At 34.8% G+C, this 21948-nt stretch overlaps 1 protein-coding gene across 1 annotated transcript in view; it reads right to left on the reverse strand.

Annotated features, from left to right (window-relative positions):
* The window catches only part of LOC126881751 (uncharacterized), a 33560-nt gene extending 14212 nt beyond the window's left edge, over positions 1 to 19348 (reverse strand). Inside the window, exons 1-2 of the mRNA XM_050646222.1 lie at positions 17912 to 19348; positions 17222 to 17785 (exon numbers count right to left, since the gene is read on the reverse strand). Of these exons, the coding sequence (XP_050502179.1) occupies positions 17222 to 17785; positions 17912 to 19348 (2001 nt within the window). The remainder of the gene's footprint in view (positions 1 to 17221; positions 17786 to 17911) is intronic.
* Positions 19349 to 21948: the final 2600 nt, after the last annotated feature.

The raw sequence follows: 21948 nt of genomic DNA on the forward strand, positions 1-21948 counted from the left end.
CAATACAGGAGATGAAGAGAATGCATATTGAAATCATGGGAATAGCAGAAATGAGATGGCCAGATTTTGGGGAAATACAAGTGGAAAATCACAAGGTATACTACTCGGGAAAAATTCCCTCCTACAATCCATCCTGCAAGGAAAAATATTTGGAAAGCGAGGTCCAGGAAGAAGAACATCCTGGTTAAAGAACCTCAGAACCTGGTTCAACACAACATCTGTGCAGCTTTTCCGCGTTGCTGCAGATAAAGTGAAGATTGCCATGATGATCGCCAACATTCGTCACGGATAGGCACATCAAGAAGAAGAAGTCAAATCATGTATTTTTCTGACGTAATACTTGACGACGGGAAATTATCGAAAAACATCAACATTAATATCACAAGAGATTGAGAATAAATTGACAATAATGCGACAATTTTTCGAAAACTTGTTGCCTGGCAATAGAGACGAGAGCCCGGAGGGCTCGAGTGACTAGTGCCGAATGGAAACAAGTTTGAGAAAAAATGGAGCAATATTTTCTTATTTATTCTTACGACATACGACAGGTTATTTTTTAATACTTACATACAAAATTCAAGTTTTTGTATAAAAACCTTCAGTGACATTTATCCCAATTAATCTGACGCACATTTTTCAACTTGTCGAAGTGATCAGCACAGTTCAGCAAATATTCAGACGAAGATATTAATAAAATATTAGTTAAAATTATTTATAAATACAGTTTTATTCATGAAATAATCTTATCGAAGTAAACTCGAGCGCTTAAAATTGCCGATTTGTGTTATCCTCGTGACAATTTGGTATTAGATGCAAAAGTTAAAGTTTATTATGGTTAATTTTCTTAAATGTTACAGTTGTCAAAACTAGGAAATTCGTTGTAATTAAACAGAAACAATTTACTTAAAAATTATTCCCACTATAATAATGTAAGTAGAAAATTTCCATTATAATAATAATCTGATTGGACAGAATTAAACACGTGCTGAAAAATCTTACTACACGATTGGAAGTTAAAATCATTAAAAATAACCTCTGTAATTTTTATTGTTATAGCTTTGTATTGGTCAGAATCTATATGAATGAAAAAATAAAAATAAGAAGTTTGAGAATATCGACCTTGTGTTCCAGTGCTTGTAATATTACGAAAAATAACAACTTATATTTTACTATCAATATTTTGCATGCTTCCAGATACTCAAATTCCCTATTTTTCATATGCAGTCACATTTCTCTACGTTTCCAATAAACTTCTCAAGAAGAGACACTTAGGAAAAAATCTTACTTGCATATATCATAAGATTATGGCGAAATCCAAGAGAATATCGGTGGGCTTCGTTCAATGCAAACAATAGAATACGAATACAGGATATAAAATTCATGAATGATATTTACTATGATATGTGACGTTATTCGAAATAGAGAATAATAATTTCAGTATATTAGTCATCGATCATTATGCAGAATCACTACGTTAATCAGTTAGTTAATTAAAATTACATTTTTATATAAATTTAAGAATAGGAGAATACGTTGATAAGGTTACCAATCAAAAAGTGGCCGCAAATAGTGAGTAAGTAATTCATTTAAAATAAAATCGTTCATGACGTAGATCGTAGATGCTTGTTTTTTTATATCAAATTTATTTTTTTTTGTATTACGATAATGTATCTGTAAAAGTGGCTGTAAATTTAGTGCGGCAGATTCGTGCAAATATTATAAGAATTGTGCATTTAATGATAGAAGCATATAATTTGGGCCACATACATTAGACATATAAAGGTTCAAAATTAGATACGAGGCCATCTCAGATTCTGCCTTTTTCAAAAATGGCGGGGATTCAAAATGGCGACTATACATATGTGACCAATAGCACGATAACTTTTGAACGAGACTTCAGATTTCAACCAAATTTGGTATATAGGTTCTTTTTTGATGTGTAATATCGAGATCTTGAACCAGAAGAATCGGTTTACCAGAAGTTGTGTTTTTCCTGGTTTTATGTTAAAATATGTTGTTTTTTTTCTCAATTATTTCACCCTGTATGTATTAATTTTTCAAAAAGTCAATACCACCATTGAAAAGAGCATAAAAATATTTTTTAGGAAATATTTTTAACTTTTTAGTTATGTTAATTACCATTTAATAAATGCAAAACGTATCTTCACATGTACCTATATGCGGCAGATTCGTGTAAATAATTATATAAGAATTATTGTGCATTTAATGGTAGAAGCATATAATTTGGACCACATATACTACACATATCGATAGATCAGTATCAGAGTGCACCAACTCAAAAAACATAGTTCTTCACAAATCAACTTTAACTTATTTTTTCTGGGAGCAAATATTTTTAATCTGTTGTAAATGGTCCATTTGTTTTTCAAATAGAACAAAATTTTGGAATTAGATGTTTATTTTAGGGTTCTTTTAGATGATAATTTTTGATTAATTTTTTTTTAAAGAATTCAGATTTTTTTTTTTTGAGTTGGTGCACTATGAAACTGTCGACACATGATTTTTTAACAGTTAGTGCATTTTGTATAGGGTATTTGTATGGAAATCAAATAAAATTATATAAGTATTTTTTTCTTATAAAACCATTATTGTTTCCTTGTTATGAAAAAATACAATAAAATCAAAATAATTCTGAATTTTCACTTTCTTCAGCAGCGGCAGCTGTGGCTGAAGTTGGTAAGTTCTGGAAAAACTCACAGTGAATTCTGGGTATTGCACCCGAGGAGCAGAGCGACAACAAATAAAATTTTTTATGGGGTGGCACTCCAGGAGGTTTATCCAGGAGAGGATGAGAGATGGTTCTTCATAAGCCACGCTCGTTCTGTTTTATAATATTTATGACATTATAATTTTCGTCAAAATAAGACTTCTTTTACATTATTTTGTGTGGCTGGTTTTTCTCAACTCTTAGAATTTGTATTTCGCTCCATTTTATTTTGTCTCCGGCTTCAATTATATTAAAAATTTTCCCAATTTTTTGTAAATTTTCACTTTATACACTTCTCCAATTTCTTCTGTAGCGTACCAGGCCGTCCAGTTTTCTTTTTCTCTTCTTCTTTTTTTTTGTATAGACATGACTCTGTCTGTTTTTTCAATGTGCCACTAGTAAGTTGTCGTTTTCCATCGTTCTAGGGCCAATTTAAACTTGAACGATGCTTGAACGATGGAATTCGGCCGTTCCAAGATTTCAGAACCCAGTTCAGATGATTTCATGGATTACGCATGCGTTGTGTTAACACGAACCGCTGTCATAATATAAATATAACCTCTTTTATTGTATTAAGCCCAACGATAAACGATAACATTATTTTTGTTTTATTACATTTATTTATAATTAATAAAATGACTATTTGACTATACTTCGTCCAATTTACTTACCGTTGCACGTCATCCGCGTCATAGCTTGTAACATGATACCAATACGAAATATTTAGGCGGTAGGTGTGTTCTTTTTTAGAATCATAATGATTCTAAAAAAGAACACACCTACCGCCTAAATATTTCGTGTTTGTATTATGTTACAAGCTATGACGCGGATAACGTACAACGGTAAGTAAATTGGACGAAGTATATAAATACTTAAATTTAACTTTATTCAAAAACAGCATAAAAAAGGTCGTACAAAATGGCGATAGTTTTTTACCTTTTGGCATCTATTGGCATCTCTCGAAAGCTGTAGAACGTGCACTCACAATGAGAAACGCCTTCCAAACAAAATCGAAGTTCACCGGTGAACCCCGTTCAACTGAACCATAGATTAACGCAGGTATGAGAAATCGACCCTTAGTGGTCTTCCCACTGATCGTCTTCCTATTGGGGAACCGTCTCTCGTTGTTCTGACTACTATATTTTTTGTCATTCGGCTTATGTGGTCATTCCATTCTATTCTTTTGTTTCTTACCCAGTTATTAATGTTATCCACCTTGCATCACCGCCGTATATCTGCGGAATGGGACGTTTCGGCGTCGCCGTTTCGGCGTGGCCATTTCGGCGTGGCCGTTTGGGCGTAGAGCCGTTTCGGCGTAGGCCGTTTCGGCGTAGGCCGTTTCGGCGTCGGCCATTTCGGCGTCAGAAATTTTATTTTAGTTGACTAAATACCTACATTGAGGTTTATTGGTCAGGCAATTTTTTGGAAAAAAATCTTTTAATATAGTTATTTAAATACATTGGAGTTCATTGGTCACACAATTTTAACATTAATGGTCAAGTAGAAAAATAAACTAAATATATTTCTTTTATAAACATTTTGTTATATTTTATTCTGCAAATACCTATATTGGATTTTTTATTAATGCATATTAATAATAATTGCTGTTCTCTTAATTGTCCCAGAGCTAATTAGATGATAACTGACATTTTTCAACTTTAATTAGACATACATTATATGGTATATAGACGGAGAATTTTAATATTGTTAAAATATCTTTTTTAAGCAAAAATATTTGCAGAATGTATATTTTTAAAAAAAATTAAATTATACAATATTTTCTTGAAAGGAATCTGCTTTTAAAATATTTACCATTAGTTAGTATAATAATAGTTATCCCTATATTTATTGCAGTTTCTTCGAAAATTTAAATACAAAATTCTATAAATCACATAATAATGTTATTAACATTTCCTCGAAAACTTAGGTAAAACTTCAGGTAAATTATGGCCCTCCCTGCGGTCGGGCCATAAACTTTACCTTCAGGATTAAATGTACTACTTCAGTCCCGCGGTATATAATGTACTATTATTAGGAAATACCTCGAACAGAGATCAGTTTAAGAGTTTATGTAGTGTCTTATAATATTTCATAGTAGTATTTATACGATATACAGACGAAGAATTTTTAAGCTATGGAACGAAAAATTTTATCGACCAGAGGAAGAGAGAAATTTACCACTGATGGTTTCATGTATGTTTTTGACGCTGTTAGTAAAAGCGATGAATCCCTAAAATTTTGGAGGTGTGAGAGGAAACAAACGTGCAAAGCAAGAATACATACAAGAGATGGTGAAGTCATCAAGAAAGTAAATGTTCACACTCACGACTCCTCGGCGATGGACGTGGAAGTAGCACAAGTTGTTACAAAAATGAAAAAGCGTGCTACAGAAACAAACGAAGGGACAATAGTGGTAATCAATGAGTGCCTGAGAAATACAAGTCAAGCTTGTCATGGTCGGCTCCCAAACACTGGCGCGATGAGAAAATTCATCAGACGAAAACGTAACGAAGTTCATGCAGCCCCATCAAATCCGACAACTGTTGAAGAGTTAGTAATTCCCGAGTCTTATCGTGTTTACACGTTACAAGATGGTGTAGAAGAAAATTTTTTATTAGCAGATGATGGAGAAGGATTGCAAAGAATTTTGATTTTCGGGAGAGAATCGTGGCTGCAACATCTACAGACCTCAGATGTGTGGTATGGTGACGGTACATTTGCTATAGCACCATCTCTATTTTTACAAGTATACACAGTTATGGCCACAAAATATAATGGAGTCCATCCAATATTTTATGCCATGCTGCCGAATAAAACAAGATCCACATATACCCGTATGTTTGAATTGATCAGACAAATTGTACCAAATTTGCAACCCAGAGCAATCCATTGCGATTTCGAACAGGCGGCATTTAAGGCAATGGAAGATTGTTTTCCAGGCGTCGACATCAATGGATGTTTTTTCCATTTGGCACAAAATATGAAGAAACAAGTGGCTGCTATGGGATATACGAGAGAGTATAATGCTGATCCACAATTCGCTTTAAATTGCAGAATGTTGACAGCATTAGCATTTGTTCCTATCGAACATTTAGATGATGCCTTTGCCGTTCTAGCGGAAGCTCTACCTGCTGAACACCAACCACTTGTAGACTGGTTTGAAGACTACTATATTGGACGTATGAACAGAAGAGGAAATGGCAGAAGACCAAGTTTATTTCCCCAAAGGATGTGGAACCTCTACCAGAGAACTCTGGATGGAGAAGACCGGACAAATAATCACGCTGAGGCCGCCCATAGAAGACTCAAGATGGAATTGGGAGCAGATCATCCAACCATATGGAAATTTATAGATGGCCTGCGTCAGGTGCAGAAAGGTCGAGATGTCTATTTCGAGCAACTTGTGGCAGGTAATCTCCCACCATTGAAATTAAGAAAATACAGAGACGCAGATGATCGCATTTCACGGCTTGTGGGAAATTTTGATGCAAACGGGGATGTTTTAGAATTTTTAAGAGGACTAGCACATAATTATAATATGTAAGTAGGTACTTTATTTTAATTAATATTTCGTGAATAAGTTTTGTAGGTTAAATATAAATGTCTTGTATGTAAGTATAAATGTTTCAGAATTTTTAATTGGACTAGCACATATCTAATTATAACATGTAAATAATAACTAAAATAAAATATTCATTTTTTCAAAATCTTGTTTATTCATTTATTTATATATAATATCTACAGCTAGAAGCCAATTACAGATATTACATTAACTATGAGCTAAATAACAAGCACACACACATAAGTATAAAATTGACATATACAAATCTACCATTAATATTAAAATTTTGTGATCAATGGACTCCAATGTATCTACTTAAATAACTATATTAAAAGATTTTTTTCAAAATAATGTCTTACTAATAGACTCCAATGTAGGTATTTAGTCAACTAAAATAAAATCTCTGACGCCGAAATGGCCGACGCCGAAACGGCCTACGCCGAAACGGCTCTACGCCCAAACGGCCACGCCGAAATGGCCACGCCGAAACGGCGACGCCGAAATGTCCTAGACCCGTATATCTGTACTTCTAGCTCTGTCCCATAGAGTCTTACCATCGATTTTTCGAAGGGTTTTCATCTCCGCTGTTTTGAGCAATCTTTTTGTCCTCTCTGTGTCGGGTCGTGTTTCTGCCGCGTATGCCATTATTGGTCTGATGACTGTTTTGTAAATTCTGCCTTTCATTTCTTTTCCGATATTTTTATCGGAAGTTTTCTTAGCCAGGCTTATTATTGTCGGTACCATTTGCGATAAAATATAGAGCGGGTTTCCTTTTAGGTATCTTTTTTTTTTCTTTTTTTAAGAGGGCATGCATCGCATCACCCTCATTTTGAGTATGTCCAACTACTAAGCATTTGTGGGTTATGCTTTTTATTGCTAAGTTTTGAGCAATATACAAACAAGCAAGCAATGAACTTGTTTTTGTTTTGGCCCGGACAGTTATCGGAGTAAAATATGTGCTCATATTGAAGTGCCCATGGTTCTTTAAATACTCTCAAATACACGTACCTATTTCATTAACACCTTTGCTTGCGATACGTTCGTGACACAAAAAACTATAGCCATGTTTGTGAGAAATATCAAATATGGTGAAGTTGTAACATGATAGGCGTCTCATGTAAAAAAGAAAATCACTCCGATCTCCATTTGGTAGTAACAATACAACTTGGAGATGAAAGCAACAAACTACAGTACTTTCCAGTTCCTTTGAATTCTTGATATCCAACTCCTTCTCTAACCGAATCTGATTTTTTTCTCTGATATGTGCATCATGCTTAAATTGTTGTAGTACTTTTTACAACACTGGTCCTTTTTGGCTAAAAAAAGGCAATACTAAATTCCCTGTTGAAAATCTTGGTGTAATATATTGTCATATTGTCATTCTGTGCAAACCCCTAGCTCTGTTTTTTTTAATTGCTGTGCATGCTTTTTCATTATTATCCTATTCAAAATGTTTAAAGTGTTCATAAAGAAAACTTTACATACTCTACTTTTTTCATTTCTCATCTCAAAGTAATAAGCTATATTTTCGCATCTATGACTCCCTTCTTTCTTATATTGATATTTTGGCTTAACCGGCATTACATTATTAGCTATAAAATTTTCTGCCTATTTAAATCACCAAGACCCCAGTAGTTATTTAACAGTTCTTCTCTTTCTCTATCACTAAATTTTTCCGAACATTTAATTTAGCAACGGTCAGTGCAAGCAGCTTTCACAGACCATTTTGAGTTAGTAGCTGACAAAAGTTCTACCGATCAAGTTTCATTATGCACTAACTCAAAGTGATGCGGTATGAAACTACGACGTTGTAAAAAAAATATTCGATTCTGCATGTTGACAAGTCAAAATTTTTACAATGGGGTTGGAATTTTGAGATGGTGTAATTTGAAACTGATAAATAAACGTATTTTAACCATTTCCTCATACTTATCTCAATATTGAAAAATTTTGAGTTGGTGCAGTCTGATACTGATGTATCGATATAGAGGTTCAAATTTATATACGAGGCCATCTTAGTTTTTGTTCCTGTTACAAAAATGGCGGGCATTCAAAATGGCAACTATACATATGTGACTAATAGCATGATAACTTTTGAACGAGATGTCAGATTTCAACCAAATTTGGTATATAGGTTGTTTTTTTGATGAATAATATCGAGGTCTTGAACCGGAAGAATCGGTTTACCAGAATTTGTGTTTTTACTGTTTTTTTTTATGTAAAAATATGTTGTTTCTTTTTCAATTCTTTCACCCTGTATATATTAATTTTTCAAAAAGGTGATACCGGCGTTGAAAAGAGCGTAAAAATATGTTTTAGGAAATATTTTGAACTATTTAGTTATAGTAATTACCATTTAATACATGCATAACATATCTTCACATGTAAGTACCTATGTGCGGCAGATTCGTGCAAATAATAATATAAGAATTATTGTGCATTTAATGGTAGCAGCATATAATTTGGACAACACATACTACACATAAAAAGATTCAAATTTAGATATGAGGTCATCTCAGATTTAGTCTTTTACAAAAATGGCGGGCATTCAAAATGAATCTGTCGCCCATAGGTACCCCTGGTTCCAAAAAAAACTGATACGACTCTTGACGCGTATTTTGTAGAAAATTGAGCAGTGTATTTTGAAGGATAAATACTTAATATTTACATACTGTCAATGTCACTGCCAAATCTTAAAATTTGTCAGATAGCTTATTCTGTTCCACGGTTATTAGACTTTATTATTAATCTTTATTATTAATACTTTCTTCGCAACTGAGGGTATCTTACCAACTGTATTGTTTTTAAACAATAGATGATAAGATGATAAAATAAAAATATTGACAATTCAAAAATGTGAACATTATTGCATTGTGTGTGGCCTAAGTTTGGGCTGAAAACTGAAATGTATTACATTTTTACAAAATTTTGGAATATGTTTAATTACGTAGACCAATTTTAACAGTTGTTTTCAATACAGATTTCAATCCTCTACAAATAGTTTCTAATGTCTTTTGATGTCAAATAATTAGGGAAGCTGGATTTCAACAGTTTAGAATTTTACATTGAGTTAATGCAAAATTGTGACGCATGTCAAAATTCTCAATGTATTTTAATTGTATTCATTTTTTTTTCGAATCCTGAGAAAACTAATAAATATTTTTGAAAAATTTAAACTCAGAATGAAAGACTACATTATTACCGAGGGCTGAAAGTCCCTGAAAACTTCTATAATATTTATTTTAATAAGTTACAGGGCTGAAAATAAAAAAAGTGTGATATTTAATTTCAAATATTTCATTCAATAGAAACTGCTTGTTTATTCTAAGGGGCTTTCCGCCCCCGGTAATAATGTAATCTTTCATCCTGCGTTTAAATTTTTCTAAAATACTTATTAGTTTTTTCATGAATCAGTTGTTTGTTGTTTGTTTATTTTATTATTTGTCTGTCATAATAAATATAATGTCAGATCAATCAAATACACTGCTCAACATGATCAAATCTTACTAAGAGTCGTATCAGTTTTTTTAGGAACCGGCTGTACATGTGAACATTTGTTATGAATTTATTAAATGGTAATTAACACGACTGAAAAGTTCAAAATATTTCCTAAAAAATATATTTACACTCGTTTCAATGGCGTTATTACCTTTTTGAAAAATTTATATATACAGGGTGAAATAATTGAAAAATAAACAAGATATTATTACATAGAAAAACAGTAAAAACACAAATTCTGGTAAACCGATTTTTCTGGTTCAAGACCTCGATATTATTCATCAAAAAAAGAACCTATAATCAAATTTGGTTGAAATCAGAGGTTTCGTTCAAAAGCTATCCTGCTATTAGTCACATATGTATAGTCGCCATTTTGAATGCCCGCCATTTTTGTAAAAGGAACAAAAACTGAGATGACTCCGTATCTAAATTTGAACCTTTATAGTGTAGTATATGTGGTCCAAATTATATGCTTCTACCATTAAATAAATGCACAATAATTCTTATAATATTTGCACGAATCTGCCGCATATAGGTACATGTGAAGATACGTTTTGCATTTATTAAATGGTAATTAACATAACTAAAAAGTTAAAAATATTTCCTAAAAAATATTTTTATGCTCTTTTCAATGGTGGTATTGACTTTTTGAAAAATTAATACATAGAGGGTGAAAGAATTGAAAAAAAAACAGCATATTTTTTACATAAATACCAGAAAAAACACAACTTCTGGTAAACCGATTCTTCCGGTTCAAGACCTTGATCTTGTACATCAAAAAAAGAACCTATATACCAAATTTGGTTGAAATCTAAAGTCTCGTTCAAAAGTTATCGTGCTATTAGTCACAATGTATAGTCGCCATTTTGAATCCCCGCCATTTTTATAAAAGACAAAATCTGAGATGGCCTCATATCCAAATTTGAACCTCTATATGTGCAGTATATGTACTCCAAATTATATACTTCTATCATTAAATGCACAATTGTTTCACATATCGGCTGCACTAAATTAGGGTTGCTAGCTATTAAAACGCGAGGTATCAGAGATGAAGTGAAAGAAAAGATTGACAATGTTTGATGGCGAATCATCATCATCAACATTCAACTCGGATCTATCCACTGCTGGATATAGGTCTCCCTAGAATCGTATTTCTCAGTAGGTAGGTATTTTGTATAGGTATTCCGATATAATAACGACCTTCACGAAGTACGTAGTAATCAGAGTAATCAAAGTAATCAAAGTAGATACAATAGTCGTTACTCGCTCTAATACGATTGGTATGAAGTAACGAAGTAATCAGAGTAATCAAAGTAATCAAAGTAGATATAATAGTCGTTACTGGCACTGATACGATTGATACGAAGTAACGAAGTAGTCAGAGTAATCAAAGTAATCAAAGTAGATACAATAGTCGTTACTCGCTCTGATACGATTGGTACGAAGTTCCGAAGTAATCAGAGTAATCAAAGTAACGATTTGACTCTCTGTATAATAATCTTTACTTTCGGTATTCGTAAGTAACGGGTAATTTGTAACGAATAGTTACTTTTTCAACATCACTACTGTTTGACGTCTCGATTTCCACTCCGGAAATCGTTTTCAAAAAAGATTGTAGCAAAGTGTGCCATTAGAGAAAAATAATAGAGGCAAATTAGAGAGGGATGATAAATTTACAACAAAATCCAAACTAAATGTATCATCTATCATGTAGCTACTAACACTTTTGACACGTAACACTTATTTTCAACTAGATAATGATTCTTACAAGCAAAATTTCAACAATCAACCAAATTCACCATGGAAAAGAATCTAATTAACGTCCCTTTTTGAATGTGTTAATCACTAAAGAGGATACAGGATATGCAACTACAATTTACAGAAAACCATCCCACACTGACATATATTTCAATTACAACTCAAACCACAACATACACGTCAAAAAGAGAATTATCAAATCATTATATGACAGAGGAAAGGAAGCAACAAAACACCACAAGCAATCCAGAGAAGCTCACAAGAAGAGATTTAAAGATCACAATACCATATATGCATTGTTGTTAGAGAAACAGACATGAAAAAAAATCAAAGAAGCAGGATTCATCCTATTGAATGAAGAAAAAAGTGTAGCAAACCTATCAGCAGAATATGTATAACACAGACTCTGGTTAACAAAAATGAAATAAATCAGCAACAAGAATATTCCAACATTAACCACCACATAATACACAAACGCATACATAAACAAACAGTACACAAACACTCAAAATTATAATTTGATATCATCCTGAGGGTAAAAACATCACTCCCAAAATTTTTAATTAAAGCAGGGCTACTTGTCTACTAGGTCGAGGTCAAAGTAAGTCACTCTTCAAGTTTGAAAAACATAACCTTCCTACTAAACAACTTTCGGTTAAACACAGTTCACGACTTTTAAAAATAATATTTTTTGAAAACGATTTCTGGAGTGGAAATCGAAACGTCAAACATTAGTTAATTAAAAATGTAATTTTCTATACATCGCCAAGTCACAAGACAACAATTTCAGAACCTTTTTAAAATATTTCTTTTTAATACGAACCACAATCTTCTTCAGAGCTTTGAAACTTTTGCTCAAGATAAAATTTACACATTTAAAATTCAGTAAGGCTTTGGGTTATGCGGTTTTTTATATAGTTTTTTACAAACAAAATAATCCTTAATTTTCCTCAATTTATCGATATAAATGGTTAGCCTATTTATCGATAATTGTTGCTTTGATGTGAGCGTCAATTTAATTTTATCAACCAGCAATTTTTCAGTCTTTTTAAAATATATATTTTTACACGTTTTTACCTCTAATTTAGAGCTTGAAGGTCGTGAAGTGATACGACGAAATAAGCGTTTGAGCTCATTAAAAAAAAAGAGAAGAGTTAAAAGTGTTATAAGAAATTTTGTTCAAATATTTTAGTGTGCCTCAACTTATACAGAGTGAATTAAAGTCTGGAATGGCCCAAATATCTCTTAAATGGATTGTCCAAATTATACAAAAACGGGAATACACCTATTTTGCAATATAAAAATCTGAAATTTGATGTTTGTAACGTTGCCAGATTTACCATTTTTCTGACATCTTTAATCACTGTGTTTTTTTTAATACAACACCCTGTATATTGTACCTTTATGGAAATCTCCGCTTCAATACCAGTTCAACCTTACTTTCGATTTTTTTGTCAGGAAATCAAAAGCCTATAAGTAAATGCCTATTCGTCTCAATAAGTTTTTTAATTCAAACTATGTACGACTAAATTTGAATAAAATAATTAAAACTTTCCTACATTGCTAAATGAATGTCTACCTAATCAAGTGATGAAAATGTCCTCCGTTGTTAATTTGACAGTATCCTAAACGATGATAGAATTCATCTATTAGATATTGGTGTGAGTTTTTATTCAATCTCACCCCACCGTGGCAAAAATGGTTTAATTATTACCTTTTGCCTAATTGGACATAGGTGAATATTTTAGGACCACACCCGTATGTCCCGTCCTTCGATATAAACAAAATAGTGAACTTTTAGGAGAACTGGTTCGAATAATTTGATTTGGTCTGGTTTTAAAGGTGCTAATTAATACGATAGAAAGGGTTGTGTATTAGCGATAAATAAGGGTATTCGGCGAACAAAACATTTATTAACAACAACGATTTTGACAAATAAGCGGCTTAACGATAAATTATAGTCTTAATAGCGAACGAGAGAGAGTAAGAGTCTTTTTAATCTATTAATTATTGCGGAGAGAGTATTTTTACGGCGAAGAGAGACGCACAAGCGAACAAAGTGTTCAACTCGGAGAGCAGAAAGAGACTGCTGAAATTCTATTCAAATCTCTGCACTATTATCTTTGATAGTTTAGTTTACACCATTCGCCCTGAAAAGGGCCAAACACATGTTACACTTCTTTGGCAAAATGACCTGCTTTTACCCCGAAACTATAAAAAATGCAGATGTATATTTTATGAAACACACAACGCTACACTCAAGTTTTTCAGAGAATTAAATATTTTAAACACAATACAGATTGTCCCAACAGATTTACAGAGAGATATTTTTATAAAAGCAAATTAATGTAAATAGCTGTTGTTTTCACAACATACTCCCCCGCGTTGAAGCACTGGCTTTAACATAAACCTAACCTAACATAAATCAACTTACAATGTTCTTAAGCGAAAACACTAAACTTAACTTAATTTTAACAGTCATTTGGTAGAGGACACAATTTATTAATAGAGCGCTTGAAGACTCCATCTTTAGTTTTGACCGATGCAACTCTTACTCGGCCATCCCTTCCGGGAAAGACATCAATCACTCTTGCTAGAGCCCAGTAAAGAGGAGGAGTGTTATCTTCAATCAACAAGACGAGATCGTTGGGCTCTAGGTTCTTATGAGGAAGAAACCATTTAGGGCGATTTTGGAGTCTGTTCAAGTAGTCAATTGACCATTTTTTCCAAAACATTTGCTGGAGTTTAGAGAGATGTTGCCATAAACTTAATCTATTTTCGGGAATGTGGATTACATCCCTTTCAGGAAATGACGTAAGAGATTGTCCAATCAAGAAATGTCCAGGGGTCAGATAGGTTAGATCAGAGGGATCATTTGAGAGGGAGCAAAGCGGTCGAGAGTTGAGCACAGCTTCAATTTGAGTGAGAACAGTGGTAAATTCTTCAAAAGTGAGCTTAATATCACCCATGAGTCTACGGATATGATGCTTTGCGCTCTTTATAGCGCTTTCCCAGATGCCACCATGATGAGGGGCTCGAGGAACTATGGTTTTCCAGCGAATATGCGATGATGCCAAAAAATCATTAATAGAGCGAGAGTTTTCTTTTTCTTTTAAAAACTTATAAAGTTCAAACAACTGATTACGAGCTCCCAAAAAGTTCGTGGCGTTGTCACTGAATATAGTCTGAGGGAGGCCTCTACGGCTAATAAAACGTTTTAGAGCGAGAAGAAACGTCTCTGTAGAAAGGCCGGACACGACTTCGATGTGAACAGCTCGAGTCGATAGACAAACGAAAAGAGCAATATAAGATTTTATCAAGGGAGCTTTGCGGAGTTTGGAAGCTTTAATCTGAAAGGGGCCACCAAAATCTAATCCTACATGAGCGAATACTCGAGAGGATTGCAAACGTTCCTTTGGCAAATCTGCCATAATCTGAATAGCGGGTTTGGCATTAAATCTAAAACAAACCATACATTGGTGTATGACCTTTTTAACTTCACGTAGTCCATTTAAAGGCCAATATTTAAGTCGAATTTGAGATAAAGTATTTTGAGGACCAGAGTGACAAAGTCTGATATGTTCTCTCTGAAGAATGAGACGTACTACACGATTTTTTGAGGGAAGGAGAAGAGGATATTTTTGATCAAATGTGACGTCTGAGTTACCAAGGCGACCTCCTACACGCAGCATTTCATTTTCATCCAAAAAGGGGTTTAAGCGTAAAATAGACTTATTGGATAGAGTTTTACCTTTTTTAATCTCAGAAATCTCAAGCGAGAAAGAAGAATACTGAAGCATCTTAACAATCTTCAGTTCAGCGTTTTGAAGTTCGCTTACTTCAAGAGAATTTGATAACTTATGAGAAGGCGATTTGGCATTATTGGCAAACCTGAATATAAATGCTAAAGTTCTTACAAACCTTGAAAAATTAGAGAACCTATCAGAAAGAGAGGTGAAAAAATCTATTTGATCATTTCGAATGTGAAGAGTTACTTTCCTTTCTTCGGGTAACTTGGAGGTATAAACTTTTGGATTGTATTTCAACAAATCCAACCGAGATTGATTCAAAAATTGAGGAACATGAAACCACAAAGAAGATTTAAGTATTTCAGCGGGTAGCATTCCTCGGGAGAGTATGTCGGCAGGATTCTCTTTGGATCGTACGTGCCTCCAATGAGCGTTAGGAGAATTATCTAAAATTTGTGCAACCCTATTTGCTACAAATTGAGTCCAACGAGAGGGATGCGAACGAAGCCAAGCGAGAACAATTTCTGAATCCGACCACATATTTATAGAGTCTAAGCGAGAGAGTTTTTCTTCAATAATATTAGCAATCCTTGCTGTGAGCTTACTACACAATAGCGCACCCATGAGTTCCAATCTTGGGAGAGTCAAGGGTTTTAGCGGAGCGACACGACTCTTAGATGCTAAAAGTGAACAAGATACTTGTTCAGATCTATAAATCACACGTAGGTAGATGCAAGCTCCATAGGCCTTTAAACTTGCATCCGAGAATGCGTGAATCTCAACACTAGTGATTTCTTGACTTAAAAAGAGACACCGAGGTATATTTAAATCCTTAAAATGAGAGAGACTGCGAACAAAATTCAGCCACTCATGCAACGTATCTGCATCTATGATATCGTTCCAATTAATTTTGGAAATCCAAATTTTTTGCATGATTAATTTAGCGACAACTGTAACTGGGTTAATTAGGCCTTGAGGATCAAATATTTGAGCTATCATTGACAGTACTTCTCTCTTGGTGTATGAGTCCTTTAGGGTGAAATTTGGGAGAGAGATTGAGAAGGTGTCAAGAATAGGATTCCAACATAAACCTAAAACCTTATTGGAGCCATTATCTGGAGCTATTACATAAGTAGTGTTCGAAGAGAGAGAAGAGATATTTTTTAAAAACAAGTCTGAGTTAGAACACCATTTATGGAGAGAGATACAAGCGGTTCCAAGCAAACTAGTTATTTCCTTATGAGCTTTAAGGAGAGTCTGTACATCATTAGCGCCATAGAGAATGTCATCAATGTAACAACTATTTTGAAGAGCATCACTGGCCAGAGGATACTCAGTTTGATGAGTTTGTGCCAGTTCCATTAAACAGCGAGTACTCTGAAAGCTAGCGCTTTTAGTTCCATACGTTACGGTTTGCAATTCAAGACACTCAATGTCTTTTTCAGGGGAGTCACGCCAGAGAATATTTAAAAGAGAGGTTTGAGCAGGATTTATTCTAACTTGTCTATACATTTTTTGTATATCCGTTGTAAAAACGAAGGAATACAATCTAAACCGTAGCAAAATGTCAAAAAGTTCCGGTTGAAGAGTAGGACCTTTGAGTAAAATATCATTGAGCGAATAACCACTAGAGCTTTTCATCGAACCATCAAAAACAACCCTAAGCTTTGTTGTTAAAGATTCTTCCTTAAACACACAGTGATGCGGTAGAAAATATTTACTTTCTAACTTTTCGTTGGTTAGAGAGAGAGGCACTATTTTCGCATGTTCGAGAAGAAGATATTCATTAATGAAAGATTTATATTGAGCGTATGTACTTTCGTTTTTTAAGAGCCTATGTTCTAATTTCATAAATCTTTTAAAGGCCATTTTAAAGGATTCACCTAACATTTTATTAGCGTTTTCAGAGACAAATGGAAGATTTACTTGAAAGCGGCCTGAAGGTAATACAAGAGTAGTTTTGCTAAATATTTGTTCCGCTAATTCTTCATCGGGAGTTAATTTACTAACGAGGGGAACTTCTTCAATTTCGAAAAATTGTTGAAGCAACTTATCCAACTGATTTTCTTCGGGTTCGGATTGAACAAAGAGAGAAACATTTGACTGAGAGATAGCCAAATGTGAATTACGGTGAAAAACCTGAGGATTAATTGTACCAAAAATAACATAGCCTAAGTGAGTATTCTGAAGAATGGGAAGATTTTTTCCTAACCGTATAAATCCATCCGTCAATAATTCACTATAGATATCACCAGCTAGAAGCAAATCAATTTTACCCGGAACAGAATACGAGGGATCTGCGAGAGTGAGATCCTGTGGGACTTTTATTTTACTTCTATCTATAGTAGCTCTAGGAAGCCTACAAGTTATACTATCGAGTACAGCGAAAGAAGTTTTAAAACTTCTGTCCTTTACATTATAGGGGAAAAATTCTAAGTTTAACATTTCGTTTGAGAGTGAGGTGTTTTCGGATATGGTTGATATCTGTAGCTGTTTAAAATAAGGGATGAGTTTTAACTTCTCAACCAAATCACGAGAGATAAACGAATGTTGGCTCCCATTATCTAGGAGCGCTCTGGCATGCATGGGTCTGCCGTCTTTCGAATAAACGGTTACTAAAGCGGTAGCCAACAATACATCAGTTTTAACTGATAAAGCGGAGAGAGATGTGGCTGCCTGAGAATCTGGAGACTTTTGCATATCTAAAGGAGGTCTGGATGAGCTAGTAGAAGCTTCATTTTGGCTGCGATTATTAAAAGAATGCTGAGTAGATATGGGAGCGACAACACGAGAAGCACCTTGAGAATTTTGAGGAGTTTGAGCATTGCGCTCACGAGAGAGAGCTTGCCTATTGATGTTACTAGAGGAGGAGACATTTTCAGAGGTTCCATGGAGGGATGAGTGATGATGACCCCCACACAAAGTACATGATCGAGTAGAGCCGCAATCTTGAGAGAAATGTTTACTACCCAAACAATTAAAACACAGTTTCTTACCTTTTACAAAATTAAATTTTTCCTGTAAAGAGAGGCATTTAAAATCATTACACTGATAAACCTTATGAGCATTACTTTTACAAAAAATACAATTATTATTATCAGAGAAAGAGTGTGATGGTTGGTCAACTGATGAGAAGAAAGATGCTTTTGATTGAGACCTGTTATTAACCTTTTTATCATGATCTGAAACATTCAATTTTTCCTGAATATCACACTTTTTCTCGAGAAATTTAAAAAACTGTGAAAGGGTAGGTAAGGTCTTTGTCCCAATATCATATTCAAAGGCCCTATGTGTAGAAAAATCTAATTTTTGTAAAAATATTTCAATTAATAGTAAATCCCAATGCTCAATTGGTACGGACATATTTTTCAAAGCGAGCAGCGTCTGCTGAGCTAGAGTTAAAAATTCGCGTAACGCCTTTGAATTACTTTTAACTAGAGATGGAGCCTTTAACAATTTTTGAATGTGTAAGCTAATCACTCGCGATTTGTTTTCGTAACGATCTTTGAGAGTTTTTACAGCTATATCGAAATTTTCGTCGATAACTTCGATGTTGTCGATCAACTGGAGGGGTTCATTTCGCAGGAACGATTTAAGGTAAATAAATCGTTGCACATTATTGAGTTCTTCATTGTTCACTATTATCTCGAAGAGCTGGTAGAACGAGTTGAACTCAGAGAATGACCCGCAGAACGTTTGCATGGTGATCTCCGGAAGCCTAACCTTAGCAGTGGCCACAGTTGACTGAGTGCTATTTGATCTGAGAGGAGGGGGGCCCAACAATAACTCGTCCATCTTACGCTGTAGGCCCGCGAGAATAGAGAAATATTTTTGCTCAGTTGTTACCCTGTCTTCTGCTTCAGTACCGGCTTCATCAATCTCGTCTATCTGATCCATTATTTCTTCATATTTTAAAAAACAGGTTTTTAATTCTGTTTGCCGAAATTGAAATTGTAGCGCATCCTTTTCCGTACTAGCCTTTTGTGAGAGCCAGTTTTCGATTCTTGTAATTTTAGCCTTCAAGGGCGTCCTTTTTTTCTTGAGGTCTTCCATTTCTATCTCGAATTCGATAGAACACACGGCGAGAGAGAGTCTATCGATACGCGGCAAAATCTAAATTACACTGGAGAGTTTTTTGTCAATTAACAAGCGCGGCGAGAGAATAAGAGTCTAAGTTTCACAGAGAGATACAGCGTCTACGTTAAATGTCTACAAAAGTGTTTTTGACCGTAAAATGTCTTTGAGCAGAGTTTACCTTGGATCAGCAATAAAAGTTTTAAAAAATGGAAAAATCTCACCAAATTAGTCCAATTGATAAAGCAACAGGTGGCAGCTACTAACCACACACAATAACTTCACTTTCTTTTACTTAGAGTTTATCGCGACGCGAACTAACAAGTCTTGTAGAGGTATTACACACAAAAATGTCCGAAAAAGCGGCACAAACGCGAAAACCAACCAAAAATCCGGGTCGATGTAGACCATCAAATGGTGTGAGTTTTTATTCAATCTCACCCCACCGTGGCAAAAATGGTTTAATTATTACCTTTTGCCTAATTGGACATAGGTGAATATTTTAGGACCACACCCGTATGTCCCGTCCTTCGATATAAACAAAATAGTGAACTTTTAGGAGAACTGGTTCGAATAATTTGATTTGGTCTGGTTTTAAAGGTGCTAATTAATACGATAGAAAGGGTTGTGTATTAGCGATAAATAAGGGTATTCGGCGAACAAAACATTTATTAACAACAACGATTTTGACAAATAAGCGGCTTAACGATAAATTATAGTCTTAATAGCGAACGAGAGAGAGTAAGAGTCTTTTTAATCTATTAATTATTGCGGAGAGAGTATTTTTACGGCGAAGAGAGACGCACAAGCGAACAAAGTGTTCAACTCGGAGAGCAGAAAGAGACTGCTGAAATTCTATTCAAATCTCTGCACTATTATCTTTGATAGTTTAGTTTACACCATTCGCCCTGAAAAGGGCCAAACACATGTTACACTTCTTTGGCAAAATGACCTGCTTTTACCCCGAAACTATAAAAAATGCAGATGTATATTTTATGAAACACACAACGCTACACTCAAGTTTTTCAGAGAATTAAATATTTTAAACACAATACAGATTGTCCCAACAGATTTACAGAGAGATATTTTTATAAAAGCAAATTAATGTAAATAGCTGTTGTTTTCACAACAGATATCACAATGTTTCTCTAGAAATTAATATGGATTCATCGATATAATTATTTACCTTCGCTATTCAACACTTACTGGCGTAGTTTTATAAATTTTAATTTTTAAGTATTCCCAACAAAAATAATCTTTTGGATTAAAATATGGTGAATGGGCAGGCCATTCAATACTACCTAATCTACCAATCCATCGTCCGTAAAATATCTGATATATTTAACATCGAATATTTACACCAAAATGACATGGAGTTTCGTCTTGCTGAAACCATAATATATCTTATGTGAGCGGCCGTGGAGTAACGGCATAATCGCTGGCCTCATAGGCCAGTGTACGTGGGTTCGATCTCTGCCAAAGACAAACCATTTTAATTTCCAATAATGACACGAGCCGTCTCACCGTGCCTCGGAGAGTACGTTAAGCCGTCGGTCCCCCTGGGCTAGTGTACATCGACACTAGTTACTTGAAACAGGGTTAAAGATGTAATTGGCACTGGAACTATCCGAAAGGATCTCCCCGGCAAAAATGCCATACGATATCCAGATTTAGCCATACGGCTCACACTCCCTCTAAGGGGAAAATTGACTCATCCCAGATACCTACGGTATCAAAAGGATTGAGCTCTGGTGGGACTCTTTCCGTGTTATCGAGCCCTAGGTGACTTGGAATGCAGGTGTATCTCCCAAAAATTTTCGTACACTTCTGGCCGTCGCGAGTAGTACAGCTTTCTGCATGGTCTTATAAAGATGTTCATTCAGACCCACCTTTTTGATGCTTTCGAGGAGGGTCTTCGGAATGACTCCAGTAGTAGACATGATAATCGGTATCGTCTGGGTACTTTGCATTCTCCATTGCCTTCGTATTTGAATTTCCAGATCTCTGTACTTGGCGATCTTTTCAGTAAATTTACTACGTAGATTATTGTTGTTAGGTATCGCCACATCAATTAGTGTTGTTTGTTTTGTTAATTTATTAACTAGTACAAGATCTGGTCTATTATGTGCCACTGTTTGGTCTGTGAGCACAGTGCGGTCCCAGTATAGCTTGTAGTTGCCATCCTCAAGCATACTCTCAGGGACGTATTGATAATACGGGAGATGGTCCGTTTGGAGAAGTCCCAGCTTGATAGCTATCTCCTGATGAAGGATTTTTCCCACTGCGTCATGCCGTTCCTTGTATTCAGTTGCAGCAAATGCCTGGCAGCCCCCTGTAATATGTTGGATGGTTTCTTGGGCTTGACATCCATATCGGCATCTGTCGTTTTGAATCTGAGGGTCTTTGACGATATATTTCAGGTAATTTCTGGTTGGTATAACCTGATCCTGAATGGCCAGTAATGAACCCTCCGTTTCAGGGAACATCTTTCCTGATGTCAACCAATAGTTCGACGCTGTATTGTCGACATAGTCTTGGCTGACCTCATTGGGATGTCGCCCGTGCAGAGGTTTACCCAT

The sequence above is a fragment of the Diabrotica virgifera genome, chromosome 3 (genome assembly GCF_917563875.1).
Source record: "Diabrotica virgifera virgifera chromosome 3, PGI_DIABVI_V3a".
Lineage (NCBI taxonomy): Eukaryota > Metazoa > Arthropoda > Insecta > Coleoptera > Chrysomelidae > Diabrotica > Diabrotica virgifera.